The 22,289-nt window shown below is 44.3% G+C and overlaps 1 protein-coding gene across 2 annotated transcripts in view; it reads right to left on the bottom strand.

The window, feature by feature from the left end:
- alk (ALK receptor tyrosine kinase) overlaps window positions 1-22,289 on the bottom strand; it is a 320,126-nt gene that overhangs the window by 2,432 nt on the left and 295,405 nt on the right. For both annotated transcript variants that reach the window (XM_070980114.1, XM_070980115.1), the window contains exons 16-28: window positions 19,022-19,189; window positions 17,611-17,709; window positions 14,300-14,455; window positions 13,074-13,184; window positions 11,064-11,250; window positions 10,121-10,211; window positions 9,770-9,834; window positions 8,894-9,023; window positions 8,439-8,536; window positions 5,540-5,632; window positions 1,543-1,644; window positions 1,090-1,224; window positions 114-204 (exon numbers count right to left, since the gene is read on the bottom strand). In XM_070980114.1, the coding sequence (XP_070836215.1) occupies window positions 114-204; window positions 1,090-1,224; window positions 1,543-1,644; window positions 5,540-5,632; window positions 8,439-8,536; window positions 8,894-9,023; window positions 9,770-9,834; window positions 10,121-10,211; window positions 11,064-11,250; window positions 13,074-13,184; window positions 14,300-14,455; window positions 17,611-17,709; window positions 19,022-19,189 (1,526 nt within the window). The remainder of the gene's footprint in view (window positions 1-113; window positions 205-1,089; window positions 1,225-1,542; window positions 1,645-5,539; window positions 5,633-8,438; window positions 8,537-8,893; window positions 9,024-9,769; window positions 9,835-10,120; window positions 10,212-11,063; window positions 11,251-13,073; window positions 13,185-14,299; window positions 14,456-17,610; window positions 17,710-19,021; window positions 19,190-22,289) is intronic.

Here is a 22,289-nt window from a genome sequence, read left to right as displayed (position 1 = left end):
GCACATCATCACAATTTAAATCCAGCGACTTTGCAAGATTGGATTTATAGAAATCCCCAAATTACTCAGCCCAAACTCCTGTTTTCACGGCAGTCAGAATTCCAGTCAGTTACCTGTAAGCAATAGTCGATTCTCTCCAGGATAGTTGAGAAGTTAGGCCTGTCTTCAGGCTGATGCTGCCAACTCTGAGTCATTATACGGTACCTAAAGACACACACGGAGACGCACACAAGCAAAAACCCTTCATGAAAACACTGTCTGCTACTGCGTGCAGACGTAGAGGAGACAAACAGCAGCATCTCTCCCGCTGATCCAACAAATGCCAGATTGATCTATTTTGACAAAATAGTTGTTTTGATTCCTTCAGGTAGAATTAAAGTATCATCTCCCACCACTCGGAGTGATTGTGCTGAATGGATGATGCAGACTGCAGGAGAAACTGCCAGCTGAGTTCAATCCTCAGATATGGTTTTAATTGCTGAGCTGATTCCAGCTGCAGCTGTTGCTTTCGTTAATCAGCGCGTCCTGTCATGAGACCGTTCTCCAACTTCAAATTAAAAGAATACGGCGTGCGTGTTTTTATTTACACGCATGCAAGGCGAGGTAATCTGCGGCCAACAGGAGTGAAGGATAAATCCGTGGAACGTGTGTATGGGACAGAAACTGTGTGTACGTGCCCATATATGTTTTATAATAGAGCTGGCGTGAGAGGCGGTATCAGAAAAGTGAGTGAAAAATACAGTGTGATACGGAAACGGTGTTTAAGCTCTCTATCAGCTCCCCATGGTGTCGTCCAAATTGGGAGGCAACTATGAAAGAAAACTGTTGGTGTGCTTTCCGTATTGACAGCGCTGAGTGCAATCTCCCGTAACACTGTGTGACGGCTTCTAGGTCACAACTCGCTTATGTGTCATTACCATCAGAGCCTTTCATGTCCGCATCTGTGTTAGCTTTTCATGCTGCCTGTGTGCAACGTATGCATCATATGCAACGGTGCATCCTTCCTTCTGCTTTATGTTCTGGAGAAACTTAATTAGACCTCATGGGATCACATTGTTCTCCAGCATTTGTGTGTGGATCTGCACATACACTGGCCCGGGGCAGTTTTTAGGTGGGTCCATTCTTCCGCCGTTGGTTACGAACTCCAGCACTTCCTGGTTACTGCGGCTTGGATATGGCATGTAGCCCAATGAGAAGATCTCCCACAGCAGAACCCCAAACGACCTGAGAAAAGCAGATGATGAGAGAGCAGATGAGTTGAGGGGAGAGAAAGAAAGCGAGTGAAACCGAGGACAATCACGTCATAAATTATAAGCATCATCGGCGCTGAAGCTGTGAAGGATGAGAGCAGAGGACGAAGAACGACGGAGAGACGAGACGAGGAATAGGAAACAGACTGCTGGGGGATCAAAGGCGCCGAAGGACGGAGGAAGGTGAAAAACAGAAAGGGAGAGACCGAGCGGGTCGGGACAGCAGACGTCTGGGTGTGAAATATAGGGAGTGAAATCACAGAGAGGGCGAGCTGAGGCTGGTGGCTCTCACCACGTGTCTGTCTTCGACGTGAAGATGCCCTCCATGAAGGCTTCAGGTGGCATCCACTTCACTGGCAGCATGGCCCGCCCACCCTTCCTGTAATAGCTTGCCCTACACACACACACACACACACACACACACACACACACACACACACACACACACACACACACACACACACACATGTACTGTTAGTATATTAGTATTATTTGCTAGTTGTAAAATAAAAACCAGCATTCGTAGTTTGCAGCACTATCGCCATGGCAACACCACTGCCCTCAAAAGCAGGGATGTGGAAAAAAAAATTCTAACATTTGCCAATTAATTCACTTTGTCAGCGGCTGTATCAGCACTCTGATCCAATCACGCTTTCAGCTTCCTACCACGCGGGTGTGAGGGACCCTCTAAGAACCCCTTATCGCGCCCAGAGGAAAAAGGGAGATGTTCTGCTGGGCCGAGGCCCGTCTGAGCTGCTTTTAATGCCGCCTCACGCCGCCCATCGGTGGAGAAATTATCTGATGTGTGCTCTATCTGATTGTTGGCGCTGATAGAGGTCAACGCCTGGTTCATCTCGCCCCGCTCCAGGCACACAGCGAGAGGCGGACAAGCGCTGGGTCCTGCTCACCTCCCCCGTCTGTCGCGGCGTCCGCACGGAATAAACCGACGTGCGTACAGATGTGAGTTAAGTGATGTCAGCTGTGTTTGGCTGGGAAAGAACATCACTTTGGCATCGTTTGCTGTTGCAGAGGAGTAAATCTGTTTGCCCCAAATTATTCTGTCAAAAAAAAAAAAAAAAAATTGACACGTTTTTCTCCCTAAGCGGTTGTTTGTAAACAAGCCGAGTCTTTCATGATATATAGGACTGCAATAGCCCGTGGACACAGTTTTGTGACTGGAAGGTTGCCAGTTCAAATCCCAGGGCTTTTTGGAAAGGGGGAAGTTGTCGCAGTCACACTTTCTTTCTCTTCTCCTTCAAAATCTAGACAAGCCAGCGAGGCACCAACTGCTCTGCTGGAGCTGCACATGGCGGAGCAGGAAAGGGCTGCAATTATAGTGGGCAGCTCCCAGGAGCGAATGTGCAGCAGGATGAGAAAAGAGCATTGGACTCAGTAGGCGTTCCCTGGATAAATAAGAACTAAAAAAAAAAGGAGAGAGAAAATAATAGAAAAAAAAGAATGGGAAACACATCAAAAACGGGGGGGGCCAAGAATGAAACAGATGATTGCAGCTTGGATAAAAAAATAGGAAGATTGTGTTTTTGGCAGCCTGAGCTCGCAGATATAGAACCCAAAACTTATGGGCTTCAGCTGCACGACCCACCACGCTTCAGCTTTACTCTGTCTTTCGTTTAAGGAGGATTTCAAGCTGACTTGAAGCTGTGCTCTTGCTCACCAGGGGCAAAAATGTCTGAACTACTGTTCAAAGCTTTAGACGTTATCTGGAAAATGCTACGCAATGAGTGCCAGGAAGCTCAAACAGATGCAATATATCATAATATGCACAATCTGCAGCTGAGCCTCACCTTCTTAACCGAACTAATATTGCCAGAACTAAATCTGGCAATATTTCTTACCATCTTAAACCATCTTTTTGGTGTGATATTTATTGCACTGGCAGTTCAGGTCTGAAGGTTTACAGAATAAGAGACTACTGCATTTCCCACAGTATCGACTCAAGACAAATAGCAGGAGCCGGCGCTCATTATTTGATTGAACTCAGAGCTACAGCTGTGTGTCTTCAGGGGAGCAGCAAGGAGAGGTGGATATGGATGATATGCTGTCAGAGAATATGGCTAAAAGGGGAATACTGGATGTACTTAGCAAACTATCGGCATACGAAGTTAGCCTTGAAGAAAATTACACATAATCAATGAAGCCGAGAAAACAATCACTAGTCGAGTCTGTTTGCTTGACAGATTAGCTAAGAACCACTGCAGGACTGTCACACAGATCCCCACCCAACGCCTTCATCTATCACTGGGAATAACACAATCAATTCAGTGATGGGAAGCAGCTACCTCCCCCACTTTTAAGCCTACAATTAGAGGATTCAATGCCGCCACCTTCTTCTCTACTGTGCCCCCCGTTCCAGGTACCCCTCTATTTTTCCTGTCTATCCCAATAAAGGAGCTGGTGAGGGAGGCAGACTGCCATATAAAGATGAATCCATATTGCTCTGAAAAGGCTGATCTCACTGGTCAGGAGTTCACAAAAACCAGCCTGCCTCTGTTATTCTATATTGTTATTATATATTTACAGCCGCTGCATTTTCTGACCTCTGCAAGCAAAACACATCTTTATAGAAAGATGACCTGAATGCATGAAACATTCATTCCATTGTCTGGCCATTAGAAAATGCTGAAATATTTTGTAAAGATTGAGGGATGGTAAAATGCAGAGCATAAGACTGATAATCCCCCTATCAGTGGATCGACCTCTGTTTTTACTCTTTTTTTCCAGCATGGGTTTTATGGACATATTTATTACCACTGCTAACACCACCAACACACACTGAAAGCTGAGCTGCAGATTAGGAAGGATTAAGTACAATCCCGGGAAATCTATGGCACAAATGGGGGTCTTTTATACGCGCCTGTGTTTTGTGTGCTTTTTTTCTTGTGTGAGCGATGGAGGGTGCAGAATGGAAGCTGGAAGATAGAGAAGTATTAGAGGCAAAAACTGACGGGGTTGAATGGAGGGAGAGACGGAAGAACACAATGTGGAGCCCAATACTTGTGCTTGTTCATTGAGTTAAATGTATTTGTTCTGCCATTACTGTGTGTGTGTGTGTGTGTGTGTGTGTGTGTGTGTGTGTGTGTGTGTGTGTGCATGCACCAGACTGACAACCAGAAGTCACGCTACACACCATTGTTAATAGTTCCTGTGAAAATATGGCCGTTTGAGGCAAAATACCAATTCTTTTCTGGAGACCTGGTGAATTTCTCTTCATAGTGGTGGCTGTTTACCTCAGGATGATTACTGACTGGCAGCTATTGTTTACCCAGCTTTTTATTTACTGCTGCATCAGCGGTGTGCAAGCATGCAGTGTGAGACTGTGTGAGTGTGTGAGAGAGGAAGCCCATGGAACACCACGTGCAAGTGCGCCAGTGGCTCCACTCCCAGAATGGAAAAGGCTGACATTAAGCCCCGTCCCGGTCCCTCGCTGCGACGCCTGTCCCCTGCGACGGCCTCAGAAGGACTCCCACGTCCCTCGTCACATAGCAGGAGGGCCACATCACGAAACAGCCAAAATAACACACCGACGGCGTAGCGGCATTGTGCACTAAACAAGCATCCCTCCCTCTCAAAATAATAACAGTGATAATAAAAAAATCCCAGCCCCGGCACTGCAGCTCCAAGCTGAGAGATAAAAACAAAATCACATCGAGGCACCTGAAAAACTGACATCAGCAATTAAATCAAGCGCTCCTAATGCAGCTCCCCGTGGGTATTGTGCAACAGCCTCTCCCGGATGCTCTGAGAGTGACTTTGCTCTCGTGTGACTTTCCATCGGCTGACTCGAAAGTGAGCGCTGATGTAGCTCAGTGTTGTGACATATGTCCCCTGCTCTAATTTCTTACCAGATGAAAGGCTTGGGAGATTTCCCTGCTGGATTGTGCATTCATTTAAATGGCGTCACGTGAAATTGTCCTAGCAGTATAAAAGAGTTTGAGCTAAGAATAATAAGCTGCCGTTGGGGCTCCAGATGAGCTGACGTAGATTAAAAGAAAGCATCGGTACAACAGTGTGAAGGAGAATGAAACACTCCCAGCTGGGCTCCAACAGTTATATGTCCATACAGTTTGTGTTTATCAGGCTAGCCTGTTGTCTTTATACCAAATGATAAACTTTCTCATTCCACCATGTGGTGTGGGTTTAGTCCAGCTCAACCCCCTTTAGACCTGATAGAGCCTCAAACTTAACTGAACCTGCTCTTGATTTCCAGCCAGCCAAGTTGGTCTATCGTGCCGCCTTACATCAGTCAGTGAACTGTGCTGGGATTGTACCTGTAAATGTCTCGAGCCATCCCAAAATCTCCAATCTTGGCCACACGGCCCGGTCCTTTGCAGGTCAGTAGGCAATTCCGAGCTGCAATGTCCCTGAAAGATGAGATAAAGACATACAGACTGTCAGGTCACTGCATATCCTCACTGCCTGGATTGATGGTGATAGGTCCCTTTATTAGAACACAATAACTCACTGCCACTGCAAGTCTGAATAATGTGATTATTAAGAGACTATAGAGGAGCTGGGCATTGACATTCACACAGCTTAGCTCAGCGCCTTATATCTTCACTAGCTTACAAGTAGTTTCACAAGTTTTCCATATATTTGCATCTATAAGAGGACTCTATGTATGAAACACCTACAGACGCTCCCCAGTTGGATCTGAAGTTCAGTGTAACTGCCAAGTAGCCCGGGGCAAGCTGGTAAAGTGTATAGTTTCCTACAGCGCCTTTATAGCTCTGCCCACATGGTGCATCCAGAGAAAGATTGAAATATTCCACAGATTATGCAGGCAGAGAGGGTTAGAAGCGAAAATTCATAAAATTTGTATTTGCACTGTACATGGCTGGTTATTCTTTGAGAAAATACAGTATCTCACACAGCATGCTCTGCTCCCGTCTGGGGAAAAGGAAATAGAGCCCTACACACTCCGCTCCCCAGGCGGCTGACTTTCTGAACATCTTAAGAAGCGACGTTGCGAGCACACTGCTCCTCGTCAGACTAAAGACAACTGCGCACCAGGGCCAATAAATACGCAGAATCCAACATCAAAATAACATCATGTGACGCGGCGCTCAAACTAGATCATGAGACGGGGCAGGCCTGGAAATGGGAAACTCGCAGTGATACAAAGCACAGCACTGAGCTCTGCGTGTGCGTAGACAGCACATTGTTTTGATGCTTTGCCTCCACACTCTGATTAACTTGGATGTGAAATGACACAATGAGGATAAAGTCACCCCACTTCAACGTGCCAAAAGTGTTTGGAACTATTCAACTTAGATTACAGCACGACTTCAAGTTTGATATTAAATCGTTTAGCGTTGAATAAGAACAACATTGCGTCTCGCATTCCATTTGCTTTTCTGTTATCTCTAAAAAGATCATTTTTTTTGCTTTGCTTGAGTCCAATTTAGACTCAGGCGTTTACGTGAGTGTCTATAAACTGAGTTATCAAACCAGCGCCAGAGAATTTACTAAATTGTGGTATCACAGGAGAAACATTTCCGAGCGAAACAATCAATCCATTTAGGCGCATCTTGGCTCCTTCAGGAAGACGGCATGATTTCTATCATAGCATGACTACAATCAGCATGTGGGAGTTCACACACACTCGCAGCATCCTTTCTCATGAGGCACTGTAGCTAAATCCAAGCAGTCCTTTAATGTAGCTTAATGGCTTGGAAGAATTCATGCAAATGATTTGCTTTTGCTTGTAGGCAAGGACAAGCCTTGAAATGCAGCAGTAGCTGTCATAGACTGCTTGCTGAGGGCTTAAGGGAAGGACACTGCTGCTGTACACACAGCACAGTGATGTGAGGGCAGCCTGTTATTAAAACAATGTTAACTGGCTTCTTACTGTAGACCTTATTTACAGTCAATTTTAACTGCAGCTTAAAGAGCCATTTCACTGCAGCACCTAGAGAACAATCTGTGTTATTAGTCTGTTTTAACAACACCTGTGGTTGCATGAAAGCACCCGGCTCTCCTCAGCGCACTGCTTCTTTTCAGATGCTTGCAATGTCCAATGTGAATACAGAGCCTGTTGTGAAATAAAGTAACTTGAGAGTAAAATTACACAATCCGCTGGACATAGAAACAGATAGATATCTCCACAGAGAAAAGCATAGAAACACCACAAAAGCCAGATTAAGTTGGTCTCAGACAGCACTAACTCTGTGATTTCACCTGTTGGAGCACAGAACTGCTCATCCAACCCTGTAATCCTTGAGAAAAAGCTGCATTTGTGGATACACCTCCATCCCTGCCTCACTCACCTGCCCTTTATTCAACCCTGAGTAAACACACCTCTATAAAAAATTGAAATTAGCCTCAAGGACAGCGTTAGGGGGAATTTTAATACAGGGTTGAAGGCAGAAAAGAGGGCTTTATAGAACCTCACGAGCATACGGAGAAGAGTCCGCCATTAGGTGGATTGATGGGGCTTTACTGTGCCACGTTGGGGCAAACAAGGTTTAATAGGCCTCGTTTGTCATTGGCCAATTCCGAGGAAGTCAAAGAGACATGGAGGAAAGGGGCATGCATTTTAATTGTGCTGCTGTGACTGTAGGAGCAATTTTGACCTTTTCCCATTTTGACATGTGCTTGACTTTCCCGGTTGACTCCTATGAAATAGATCTCTGCAAGGAGAGATTCAAGAGGAGTGTAAAATTCTTCACTCCCATTCTCCGGTTCACCAACCCCTGTGAATACGGTGTGGAAGGGGCACTCTGTTGACTTGGACGCAGACCATAAAAAGGCAAGCCGGCTACCCCATCTGCCTGCTCCGACGCTAAACTCATCACTTGTCCTTTCTGCTACGATACGAAAGTCAGAAGGCATGCAGAGTCCATATGTTGCACTCGGACGGATTTAGTCAGCTCATAACTCTGAGGAGAAGTCAGCAGATGAATGTGGGGAAGTCTGTGTTTGCTCAATTTGTATATTTTCCTTTGCACATTTGCATTTCATATGGACATGCATACCCATATTTACTATATACTGTTTACAATTGGTTTTTCTCCCTCTGATTGGATCTCTGATCTATTTATGCAGGAGCAATACTGTGCAGCAAGAAAACACACACTCTTTCATAACTACGTCCTGTATTTGTTCAAGCCGACACACTGGTGTAACTGCATGCTCATACGCAAAATCTATGAACATATGCAGAAGTACCTGTGTATAAACTGGTTCTCCTCCAGATACTGGCAGCCCTTCGCAATGTCTCTGGCCACGTTGAGAAGGTCCACCATGGTCAGGCTGGACGGGTGCTCCTGATCACACAGAGAAGAGACAGAATGCAACATTAGTGAATACGTCAGAGGCAGATTTAGGAAAGCAGAGGCAGTACGCATCGTGGTTGGAAAGAAAACACGAGCAGCAGCTGACAGATCTAACTCGTGTTCAATTCTTGAGCTCAATGAGAAGAACAGAGGTGGTAGCTGGAAACTCTGGTAGGTAATGCACTTTAGAAGTTTTTGTTGTTGTATTTGTTTCATTCTCTTCACATCGTTCTCCAGCAGTAGTCTGCTCTCTCCAGTGTTCCCAACCCCAGCTTTAAGGTGGTAAGAAAAAGCACCATTCATTGACAGTTCATGTGCTCTTGAGCGTGATACGGCGGCGTGTCTCACCAGCCGGGGTCTGGTCTCCCTCAGGAAAGTCTTAAGGTCTCCTCCGGCCATCAGCTCCAGCAGGATGAACCTGGGCATGGCCTGCAGACTGACTCCTATACAGCGCACAATGTTCTGGTGGCTGAACTTACTGCGGGAACAGAAACACAGCAGGGTGAAGAAAGCCAGGAAGGACTTTGTCGGCACTGTTTGTGAGACAGAATTTTGTTCAAGGTTCATTTATTTGTCACTCTACAACACAGGGTTGTGAAATGAAATGCAAGGTACTGCCCTTTACAGTATGCTGCACACACTTCTGCAACTGTTGTACTTTGGGGTTTACAGTAAAACGAATTCTCAGTTTTGGCATCAGTCCTTTAAGTTAGGAGTTAACTGCTCTTCACAGCTGAAACTGTAGCATGTGTATTGACTGGAAATGATGCAGATGGGTCTGTCATCAGTACTGATTGTAGGGCGAGGTTTGTTTGTGCAATGAAATGCTAGTTGTAGTCCCCTTATGATACTCACGGAACAATAAGTAAGTGGATGAATGCATAATAAGTCATAAAAAGAAACTTTTTTTCATGGTGGAGGATGAATTGAGGAGTCTCACTGCCTGAGGAGGAAACTGCAGTGGATACTTCTGTATTGCTTGCCAGATGACAGCAGACTGTGGCTGGAGTGGGTATTGTATTCCTTCCTAGTGTCCCTCGGGCTCCATCAGGCACCCCACCTCACCATTATCACTGATGCTCAGCAGATGGGTGATGTAGAAGTAATGTTCTGGACTGTTTCAATCACCTGCCAAGCCCTCAGAGCCCTCCCGTCCTGGGCCGTGCACATCCCATGCCAATTTGTTTCCAGTCAGGATGCTTACGTTGTGTAAGTGGCTCTTACCTGATGATCAAAGCCTCCATTAAGAAGTCCAGTTCATCTTGCTCAGAGCAAACCTCAGGAAGGGTCTGTTGTAAAAAGAAAAAATCAGTTGGATGAATGGTTCTAAGTTAAGCATGCAGTATTAATTATGTTTTGAATTTAGTGCCTAATGCGTTTAAAGTAATGAGAGAGGAGATGTAGTGTTCGTGTGCGCAGCAAAGCAGCATTTAACTGAGAAATGTTATGCTCAACTTCATGATATCTCTTAATACATAAGTGGATGATGTGTAATTAGCCCCTGGTTTGACTCAAACAATTAACCTTTGAAAAACAGGAAAACTGTTATCGTTTCAGAGCTGTGTGATATCTCACCTTGACTGCCACTTGCAGAGGACTCGGTTCACCTGGTATCCCCACTGCCAGCCCTTCATAGACTTCACCAAAAGCACCGTGACCCAGACCCCTGGAGACACATCAACACATTTAATAAGTCAATTACATTCACATTTAACACATTAAGCACCACTGTGTGATAAGAATACAAGGTTTAAGCTGATATTTCTACAGTAGACTGAGGGCGTTAGAAGCAGCGTCCAAAGAATTATCACCTGTGGAGTCGAGCACCCGGAAAAGAAATGAGAGCCACGGAAAAAAGTGATTTCTTTAAAGCAGCTCGGCGGAGATGCTAATCAGTATTCTAAATGAATGGCTCTCCCTCTAAATTAACTGTCTCCGTGCGACATCCTGCTGCAGATGCCAGAGTGCAGAATGGTGAACTCTGACACCAAATTATAGTTTTGATTTTCCCCTTTGCAGCAATTTCACTTGATTCATAACTCGCATAAATCTAGATGCTGGAAAATATTCATGGGTCCACGAGAAAAAGAATTTCCCACAAAGCTTAGGAACCAGAATGATAAACTGGTGGACTATAAACACATGAAAGATGCATTAAAAATTGAAAAGAGCCCTGCAAAAATCATTTCTCAGCCGCTGGGATCACTGCAGTAGACCCATACACTGTGAGACTTCGCACTTTAATATTTCAGGCTTTCGTTAAACTGCTGCTGCTCATGCCATGCTGTATTTATGAGTCCACCCTATTTAAATACTTTGTACTAATGGATTTTCATTACAATTACAGTGAAGGGCGCCATTTGTCAGGATTGTTCAGACGCTGTTATCCTTGAGTCACTGATTTCACCACAGATGTAGACACATGTATTCAACTCATACTAAATTTTTTAATGATGAGATGATAGTGTTCCAAGAGATGACGCTGGCAGAAGCGACAAAGAGTTCTTTAATTTTCTACCTGGTGAGGGAGATGTTGCGTCGCGGCACTTCTTTCAGGTCGTTGACCGAGGCCGTCTTGCCGGCGAAGCAGTAGTTGGGGTTGTAGTCGGTCATGATGGTGGAGGCCCGCAGCTTACTGAGCTTGCAGTCTGGACTCTGCAGCTCCAGCTGAATAGACTGCAGCTCTGTGTGTTTGCGCCTGTACACTGGTGGGATGAGAATGAAAGAGGAATTTCATTCCACTGCTGAGATATCCACAATTTACAAAACAAACAAAACCTTGAACCCATCTTCTTGTAGAAAATGATTGCTGGCAGCCAAAGCACAAAGCTTTTACAATTATTATCTCTCTAAAGACCTTTTTGCTTGCACAGCAACGTTTTTTTTATGAAATTGAATGCCTTTGCGTCTTTGAAATTTGTTTTTCTAAAATATTCAGATACAGAGTTTGAGAATTAAACCCTCCACGTACAAATATGTCTCCCAAATATGTGCGTGTAAGAGACACAATCATGTGTGCTGTAGACGCAAACATGGCAACAACGTGCTAAAAATGCACAGCTCTTTTCTTCAGATTGCAAACAAATGCACTTTATATAGAGCCCACTCTCTCTCTCTCTCTCACACACACACACACACACACACACACACACACACACACACACACACACACACACACACACACACACACACACACACACACACACACACACACACACACACACACACACACACACACACACACACACACACACACACAAAACCCCAGACTTTACAGTGCTGGAAGCCTCGACCTGGACTTGGAACACATTAGTTGTGAGGTGATTTGTTTATGTGTGTACTTGTGTGCCTATGTATGCATATGTGTGTGATCGGGGAGTTATTTATTTACCGAGTGCTGTCTAATGTACGAGTGCTGTCAGCCGCCGGCCAAGCAGCCATCCATCATTAACGCATATCATTCATCACAGTGGTAATCCCGCACCTCCTCTGCTCCCGCCTCGTCTACTGATGTGTGTGCAAAGAGTGTAGGTGGATGTGTACGTCGGTCTGCAAGTGTGAGAGCGAGCGTGGGTGTGTGTGTGTGTGTGTGTGTGTGGAGGAGATGATGGCTCAATGAGTGCATATGTCTGGCTGTAATGGCCTGAAAGCAGGCGGGCAGACAGATGTCTGCCCTGGCCCTGAGGCTCACTTTCCATCCTGACAACAACCTGCTAAGGGCTGTCTGAGAGGGACCAGGCCGAACACTGGAGAATTGTGTGTGTGTGTGTGTGTGTGTGTGTGTGTGTGTGAGACAGAGGGAGAGGGAAAGAAAAAGTGTCTATCGTACATACAGAGGTATTCACGTAGTGCCTGGTGTACACAAGAGGATTTTCAAAGTGTAACTGATTTTACCAACAGATTTAATAGATTTTCAATCTTTGAATCATAAGAACGCACACACCAGGCGCTTCGGTCAACACACGGGACCACACACTTTACGTTTACACTAAACAATTTCAGAGTGGCAATTCCAGGGACCTGGGATCTCACAGAAATTCTTTTGATCAAACCTGACTTCAGAAAAAGGCAAACATGGCAGCGGAAAACAAAAAAATGCAGATGAAGTCATGGCCGAGAGGATGAATCAGAATGGCTTATACATTCTGCAGCATGAGCGGGGAAATAAAGTTTCATTGTTAACATCTGGTTGGTGACGAGATCGCAGGGGGTTTGCACAATTTTGTCTGCGCTGAGCGTGGGAGTTACCAAATTATATTTGTGCACATTCAATTTCTAAAATCCCAAAAACACACCCAAATGGATAATCAAAACTCTGTATAATCCAAATTAAAACATACTTCTGGTCCACATTCAAATTCATTCAGCTATTTATTACCTCTGACTTTATTCTTTTAGTGTGTGTATGCGGGTAGGAGTTGGGGGGCCTGGCTTGTCTTGGACACAGGCAAGGGGGGGCTTCAAGGAAAAAAAGGATCAACAGGTCGGGATCAAGAATCCTTACCGACTTACGTGTGTCCATACTTACTTATCATGACTCCGGACACAACCAGCAGCAGGGCGGCGATGAGGGCCGAGGTGCCCACGGACAGACCCAGCGCCAGGTGGGAGAGGGATGGCTGGTGGGTCAGCGGGGACGCTGCAAGACAAGGAGAAACAACAGCGTTCCACAGTTGTTATCTTCCCCAGAGGAGTATTAACATTCACTTCGCCACTCTGATCCCCAACTTAATTAATGATGTGAAAGCGATGACACAACAGAGCTTAGGAGCAGCGACGGCCGGTGCATGTCAATTCCTTTTCAGTGGCGAGGGGAGATCTCATTCCATTTGTCTAAGCTGAGGAACAAATCTGCACACCGAGAGAGGGACCATATTGAGATTGTGACCTTTTCTGACCTGGCATCACAGATTTATCTACTGCTTGTCACTGCCGAGAACAGATTTGCAAATCATAGAGCAAGGAGACACTCGAGGTCATTAAGATATTATTGAGATGGTAATAGCCCTGTTATTTTCCTTCAAATTATAAAGTGACATTCTGCAATATGAATTCATTTCAGATCTACATTCACATACTCATTATTCATCTGAGATTACAAATCATAATTGAAGAGGCAATTCTAGCTCCGCAGGGGTTTGTCTTCATTCCTTTGTTACCGTTTAACCCAAGAAGAAGACATGGCACGAGTGATTTTTAGTCAAGGTTGACATGTTCTAATGGGCAGAGTGCGTCGCGTGAACTCACTGAGCCCGAAATGTGCTCATACAAATCCACTGTAGCATCCAGGTGAGGCCTTTCCCAAACCCCTGACATGATAAGATAAAGAGCTTTTATCTGACTGTGGCACAGAGATAAATCACGAATCATGGAACAGCACTCAACACTTAGAAAATACCAGCTAATACTGCTATAGGTATATCCTTTTTCATTAACAGGTTGGCTTATCCCAGGGATTGATAATTACTATGAATGATTAAGGCGCGATTAAAAAACCTTTCCTCAGATAAAGATTCAATAAAGTACAGAGCCTCCCAGGCTTAATTACTTTTCTAGATTAATTCATTATCTTTTCACTGAGTCGCAGTCTATTACAGGTACGATTACATTCAGCTTAACTTCAGCTTGGATTAGTTTCATGTATTTGTGTGGAAGAGGGAGAAACAGATTATGGTTCCTTATTACAAACTGTAATGCGTGTGTGTGTGTGTGTGTGTGTGTGTGTGTGTGTATGTGCGGTGCTACATGTCAGACCTGTAGCGTTGATGCAGGACACGCCGTTCGGTGCCAGGCTGAGGTCATCATCGCAGTAGCAGACAATGCTGTCCTTGATCTCGTGGCATTCGCCGCTCTCACAGTGGGTGCAGTTCTGCACGGGGCTGATGATCACCTCACCATCCCCCTCCATAGCTTTGAGCATACACACACACGCGCGCACACGCGCGCACACACACACACACACACACACACACACACACACACACACACACACACACACACACACACACACACACACACACACACACACACACACACACACACACACACACACACACACACACACACAACACAGGGCACAGGGCAGAGGTTTCCAACATGAGCAGGGTCTGATTACACATCTCCTGGATGTCTCCCCATGAAATGAGCAAAGGTTCAGTGTCCCTGCGCTGTCATTTCCTAGAAGTGATCTTAATGCATATCTGAGGACGACTACAAACATCCCTCCAGAACCTTATTTCAGTCATTCAAATGTTAATGTCATCACATGGGGCTTTGTGTTGGGAATTTACAGCTCAGTCACGCACACACTGAGCTTTACATATATATGGAAAATGTGGTGATTGCCGTAGATGTGATGATGAAACTCCAGTTTATCTGTTAAATCATATGAAACCTGAAATGCCACTAAAACTGCTTATCTGTGTGTGCGTTACTGCTTCGCTCTGATGGAGTCACCCAGTATTTGAAAGCCTGTAAACCTGTAATCTAACACCGTCACAGGCTTAAAACTGAGAGAACGCGGCATCAGAACTCTATTCACGGTCAGCCGGTTTATTGCCACAGCGACCTGTTCGCGTTACACACAAACTATACGAGATGAGTGCGGCTGATGTGGGTCATGGCGTTTGAAGGTCTGAGAGCTTGTAGATTCTCATTCCAGCCAAGTCTTACCTGACACTGGATGAATGCACCGATTCTCACTCAAGGTGTGTTAATCAGTGGAATGCTGTGCTGTGGTCTTGACTGGAAGATGAAAACCTGCAGACTCTCTGCCCTCCTGCTCATACTGTCATAAATTGTTTAAAAAAATATATTTTTTATTTTTAACTTCATTTAGATTTAAAGAAACCAATTTTCTAAATTGTCAAGTTCAGCAAGCAGAAACAAATCAGAACAAATCAGCGTGTGAGAGCTCGCGCTGTTTACAGTAGTATGCAAAGCAAATGCACTCATCTGCAGGATCTATTTTCTCTCATCACTCTGTTATCAGCTTTATGAGCACAAACACATAAATCTCACAGAGAGACACTGGAAAGGTTTCGAAGCGAGAATACGAATGTGTCGAGAGCAGATGCCGACGGCGAACTCGCTGTGACACTCTGTGCTGAGGATCTTTAGACACAGTCGTGTTGAATACTCCTTCACGTTACTTTAAGGAAGGTAATGATGTCTTCGTAAACATTTCTAGGACATTCTGTGTGCGCGCATTCCTCTTGTTTTGTAATATAATCATATGTGCAATGCAACGATTTCTCTGCATCCCCTCAGCAAGGTTCCTCCTCTTAAGCTTGCTGATTGCTATTTACTGTTGATGTTCTGATATCCTTCACATGACTCAGCACATGAAAAAATGTATTTTCTCTTTCACACAGTGGGATCAAGTTAGGGTCATTGAAGCTCTCCTGGCCTCTAGTAACATGCATGTTACCTTCAGTGCCTTCCAGCATTCAGTGACGGCAGCTTGATTGGCCGACTGTGTTTTCTTATCTGTCTTATTCTTGGCTTTGAAACAGCCTGTATTCAGTGGATCGAGGCACTGCATTGCAAAGCAGTTACCTGTGTCAACATTAACAGAATATTTTTTTGGATCCCTTTTGAGGTTTTCAATGCACACAGCGGGGTTGGCCGGCATCACTTGCTGGTTTCATTTGAGCTCGAGGACCTGTCTGTGCAGTTCAAGCTGGGAAGGAAATTACTGCTGAAGCCATTTGTGATTACAGCTTCAAACCACAAATGCCCTTAAAGCTGACCTTTACACAGAAGATATTCTTTGAAGTTATCAAACTACAGATGTTACAAGCTGATCCCTCCTGCCTATAATGATAAAGAATAGGCCTTCTGGTAATTCACTGATTGTAAATCATGTCACCTTCTCCCTCTTGGTTTCAGGAAGTTAACAGTTTCTTTTGTGGGAATATAAAACCTTGACTCATAAAACAGATATATAGATAGATGTGGACTATAAATTTCCGATGTTTATTATCTGTCTTATAATGTGTGATTTTCTTTCACGAGGCTACAAAAATGTGGAAACTTGAAAGGTGCTGGACAGAGAGCATGAGTTTTTCAGTACTATACTTGCATCCTACGACACAGGTTTAATTAACATCTGCTTTGAAAATAGCTAAAATAATGAAATAACAGCGAAGCGGGAAGATCTCAGCATGTTAACCAGCTGGCACTGAAAGGATAATGTGCATTGTAATCAGTGAAGGATTCGTTTGAAACACCAAATTTTTCTCTTGTTTACAGCTGAAATTCAGTCTCAAGTCTTTGTCCTCCAGAGGAAATGAAGGAGGAGTGCGGCTGTTGAAAGCAACACTGCCTCACCATCACCAGACAGCACGAGCCCTATTAAAGCTCAATAGGAGAGAGATATCAGTGTGCACTTTACCACAGCCCAGCTGAGGACCATTTTGAAAAGCACTTCACTTTTCCCATTTTCCTCTTTTTTTTTTTTTTTTCTGCTTCTCTATATAGCCGAGAGAAGAGGGAATCTTGGATGATGTATTGATGGTCAGCAAGCTTATCACCACGGCTGGTATGAGACTGCGAAATTTTCAGACTGTGTTTTTAGTAGCTGTCAATTTCAAATGTTCAAGAAGAATAGATCCGAGACGGGCCAACAGGTCGACAGCAGATGGATTTATTGAGCAGCTCCTCCCCTATCTGGGCCTGTTTTAATCAATCAAATAATCTGGTGGTGTCTTCTTTCAAAGTGGAAACTCCAGACTCTCATCCCTCCGCGGCTGCCCATATCTGCTGTACATTTTTACAATATCCTTTCCTGATGTCATCTTGCAGTGCAAATATATATTAGTTATGGGCTGTGAAAGCTTGTACTGTAGAAAGCTAAGCAGATGTAACACAACAAAAAGTAATTTAAAAATTCAATAGCGACCATTTTTGTCATCATTCTGCACAGTACAAACACATTAAGTCCCACCTATGAACACCCCAAACGTATCATATGTGGAATATGAATATTCTTCACAGCAGCTTTTGACTGCCGAGCGGTCCATCTGTGTGCCTACAGGCCACCTAGAATCATCCTCTCACATTACCTTTCAGAGGATGGAGGAAAGAATCTCCCTCGGGGCTGAGGAAGGACGTGCCGTCATCGCCGTCGTGTCTGGGGTTGTTATCTATAGAGGTGTTACCACCTAGAAGCCAGGAGGGAAAACACAGTGACAAAAGCTCAGTGCCTTCCTAACAACAACTAACACACGATATATTCTGAACAAAAGCCTTTTGAAGCACATTTCAAAGGACATATCATCGGCTGTAATGGCAGATTTGCTCTGATTGTCCTCCCTTTCTTCCCATACTCAAGTTTGTATTTACACATTTCACCCTTTCCTCCTGTGCTGGGTGATATCTGCATTATGCTGAATAACCTATTTGTTTTATTGTTATTTAGACAGTACCAGTCAAGGCCTTGGACACGGTGTCCCAGTCAATATAGTCAATATTAAGCAAAATATGTATTCATCTGGAATACTTTTCCAACGGACTTGACGGAGTTCTCATATATGCAGAGCACGTGTTGGTTGTTTTCCTTCCTCCATGCTTCATGGTGGGAACCACACATGCAGATAGCGCCCGCTCCCCTTCACTGCGGCTCACAAAGACAAGGCGGTTGGAACCAATAGCACATTTAGATTAATCAGACCAAAGGACAGAATTCCACAGGTCTGATGTCCATCGCCTGAGTTTCTTGGCACAAACGATTCTCTTCTTCTTGTTGGTCTCCTTCAATAGTTTCTCTGCGGCAATTCAACCATGAAGGTCTGATTCACAGTCTCCTCTGAGCACTTGATGTTGAGATACTCTTTTTGTAACTGCACTTGAAGATACTTAGAAAGTTCTTGATTATTTGTGGATTGACTGACCTTCATGTCTTAAAGTATGGATGGACTGTTCTTTGTCTTTACTTAGCTGAGCCGTTGCCGTGCCATAATATAGATTACTAGAGTAGTTGAACAGGGATATTTCCTGTACACCAACAGTACTGCTGCACCAAGTGTTGACTGGTGCTGTACTGTTTCTTTTCATAGACTCGTGCTGTGTACTTTCCACTGCTGTTATGACCCAGTTATCGAGCAGGGATCATTACCGCTCATCTCACACTGCTTCATATAAGCTCAGTACAAAGAAATACAAGGTGTCACATTTTGATAGTGTGTTTGGATGATCTATGGTCGATTCCGGTGGCTGCTTGAGGAAAGGGGCCTTATAATAATAATTTCACTAAGCATGGCGTGTGTGCAGTCTCCCCCCTGTAGCGTGTGTGTGTGGTGATTAACAAAGTCTAAAAAATCTTCTTCTTCTTCTTCTAAACTCTCACCCTGTCACATTCAGTATAAAACACACATGGTGCTACAAGATGTACATTTAAGTCAAACTTGACAGCAGTTTATAAAACTTTTTCTAGGCATTCAAGAAAAAAAAATCTGGAAAATCTCTTGGACTAACCTCTGTAGCCTCCCCCACCGCCCCCGGACATACAGCCTCCCCCGCCGCCCCCGAAGCCGCCATGGGTCTGCCAGAACTTTTGACAGGCCTGCCCTCCTTGGCCTCCCAGCACCAGCGGTCTGCCACCCTGACTGACAGGAGCACTGTCATTCCAACCTCCGCCCCCACCTGTCACCAAACACAACACACCTTTGATATGATGTGGAGTTATGTGCTGCGTGGTGAAGCAGTGTGTGTGACAGAGGGCGAGCAGGGCAGAGAGAGCAGCTTCTTCAATGGGCCATAGTTGCAATAAAATGATTATGAACTGCAAGAATGCATGTTGTATGTTTTTTGGCGTGTGCACACTCTCTCTCTCTCTCTCTCTCTCTCTCTCTCTCTCTCTCTCTCTCTCTCTCTCTCTCTCTCTCTCTCTCTCTCTCTCTCTCTCTCTCTCTCTCTCTCTCTCTCTCACACACACACACACACACACAGCAGTCCCCTATTAGTAATAACACTGGTTAGTGCGGAGACCACAAAAACATAAAAATCCCTTAAAAGAGACCTGGTAACACAAGATTAAATTTATAGCTAATGAAGTTAAAACTAATCCCTCCCATATTCCCCAGCACTAGCCAATTTAGTTTTACCCTTTCATTTTCCTCCTTCTCCTGTGAAGCCTGAGAGAAACAAACAAACAAAAAACCCCCGCATCTCACCACACTAGCAACAAAACCCCCCAGACATGCTGAATATTTCATTTTTCATTCAGCGAGTTTCCTCAAAAGTAAACCCCCGGCTTTGTGAAGATGTAAAAATCAATATCTTATGTTTTCTGGGCTGTTCGTCAACTCCAAGCACATGAATAATGGAACCTGCAGTGTGCATTAATGCAGCATTGCATTGGAAGAACAGAGAATGTGGTTCTGGCCAGCAATGATGGAGAACAAATATGAATAATCATGAGATGGAGCACACTGTGTTTTGTTTTGGCCAAAACACAAACAATGGCACGGAGAGGTGGAGCATGAATGAAACTGTATGGATCAAGCCAAGAGTAACACCTTCAGGTTAAATGGATGTGTTTACAAGTACAGGTAGACATGCAAATCTACACTTCCACTCCAGGCTATCTGTAAACTGGGCTTATTACTTTATGTGCAGAGGGGAACAGAATAGACGGGGCCATACAGTATGAGAGACATTGACTGTAAACCATTAATCTGTTAGCCACTGAACATAGCTTCATTTGCATACACACACTGTCATGCACTCTGGTCACCCAGCTGAGCCTGAGTACATCATGCCATCAAGAGCCACTGTGACTGAACACATTGAACACAGTAGCTAGCGCAGATGAGCTAGCTCTGACCAAAGACTGCTGGAAAAGCCCTCACACACAAAAACCATGTCACAGCTACCTGTCACCTCATCAGAGCTGACTGAGAGCAGGAAAATCTGCTGAAGTCTCACATATTTCAGTCTCTCTGATCATAACGTGTGGTGAAAATAATTCCCCAGTAAGATTTCCGACTCTACATGCTGCTTCTCAGATGGTTGCCCTCTCACTGCTCCTCTCCTCATTTGGTGAATTAAGGGTTTATTTCAGCCAAACCAGAGCCGGGGATGATTGTTGGAACAGTGAAAGACAAACCAAGAGGCTTTTGTTGAGTTTTACTTTGCTTCTGTCGTGTTTCGTGATGATAAAATGACTGTTTCTGTGAATGGAGTCTGGCAGCTTTGGTGAGCAATTCAGTTGCTATTTCTGGTTAAACAAAAAGGATTTCACTCTTTAGAAAAAAGGCATATATCTGTAGTGATCTCTTCCATAATAGTGTCATACACTTAGAGTAACAATCTGAGCCTGTCAGTGGCAAAAATAAACACTTCTAGTGGACGTACTCTGATGGTGTGCAAAGGCCTGAAGGGATTACACTGCAGCCTGTTCCACGGCTGCTGGCTGCAGCGCTCTCATTCAACATTGGACCAAGATCAAAAACTGTTGTCTTCAATAGTTTTTTTGGACACAAAACCAAAGGAAAATAGGGTCCATAAACACAGATAATATTTGACTGGAAGTTCTCCTGTTTGCTTGGGACATTGAATTCTTCCCGGACATGTAGATCTGCACCAATTCTTTTCAAATGGAAACCTGATGGAGATGCAGTTAATGTGTGTCAAGCTATTCAATTCAGAAGTAACCAAAAGTGGCACCTCTACCATATACACTACAGTACTGTAATGGGGTATTTGTCACTTCCTGTGACTACATCCCTGGACTACTATAATATGAAAATGAACATGGGTCTATCTGGTAAGCACCAGTCAACTACGTCCAAAGACATTCCATATCAGGACGACCAAAGCATCCCAGCTGAAACAATGCTGCGTCTCCAAAGAGCTCTCAAGCTCTGGCCATTTGCAGATGTCAGCCCCACCTCGGTGTCACCTTGTGTATGAGTTTGACTGAGTATGAACAACCTGCTCCCAAAAACAGCTTTTTCACCAGCTGGTTAAGGAGCCAGTGCAGCTCACAGCTTAGAGAACTGTGCCTCTGCTTGTAGTAATACAGTACATAACTAACGTCCTGTTTCATATGGAGCTCTCCCTCTTAGACTAATGCTACCCACAAGCACAAACACACCCATTTCATGGAAAATCAGTCCATAACTCGGACAGTGCATCACAGCACAATAGTGCATCACAGTACATCATATACACACAGATGGCATAGACAGAACATTACCTGATATTCACCATGAGGCAATGACACTGGGAAACAACATAAAACCTCCTGCTGCCAGAAACCGACACAATAGGTTATGTACTGTAGCAGTCCAGCAGAGAGCAGAGCAGGAGAGAAAACAGCTCTCCATGCGCCCAGAGGCATGAGGGAGAGCGCACAGCTAAAGCACCTCAAATAACAATCAGTCTGACAAAACACTCAATACAGACTGAGTCATAGAAAAACCAGAGACACCCTGCAGGTGAAAACGAGGGAAGGAGCAGGGGGAGGTAATAGATCATTAGAGTATTATAATTAGAATAAGTTCTCTTTCAAATCAGCAAGATTAAAGATTTTCAGATATGAGTGCAAAGTATTGTTCTTGCTACTGCATTTCTTATATTATATTATATTATATTATATTATATTATATTATATTATATTATATTATATTATATTATATTTTTTTCTTATATGGCTTCACCACATCAGGTGATCTGCTACGTCCTTACAATCTAAGAACAAATATTACTGGCAACACTGTGGATTTAATAATCAGAAATT

This window comes from Chaetodon trifascialis, chromosome 14 (genome assembly GCF_039877785.1).
Source record: "Chaetodon trifascialis isolate fChaTrf1 chromosome 14, fChaTrf1.hap1, whole genome shotgun sequence".
NCBI lineage: Eukaryota > Metazoa > Chordata > Actinopteri > Chaetodontiformes > Chaetodontidae > Chaetodon > Chaetodon trifascialis.
Note: the sequence above shows the minus strand (reverse complement) of the source record. Positions and strands in the feature narration are given on the sequence as shown.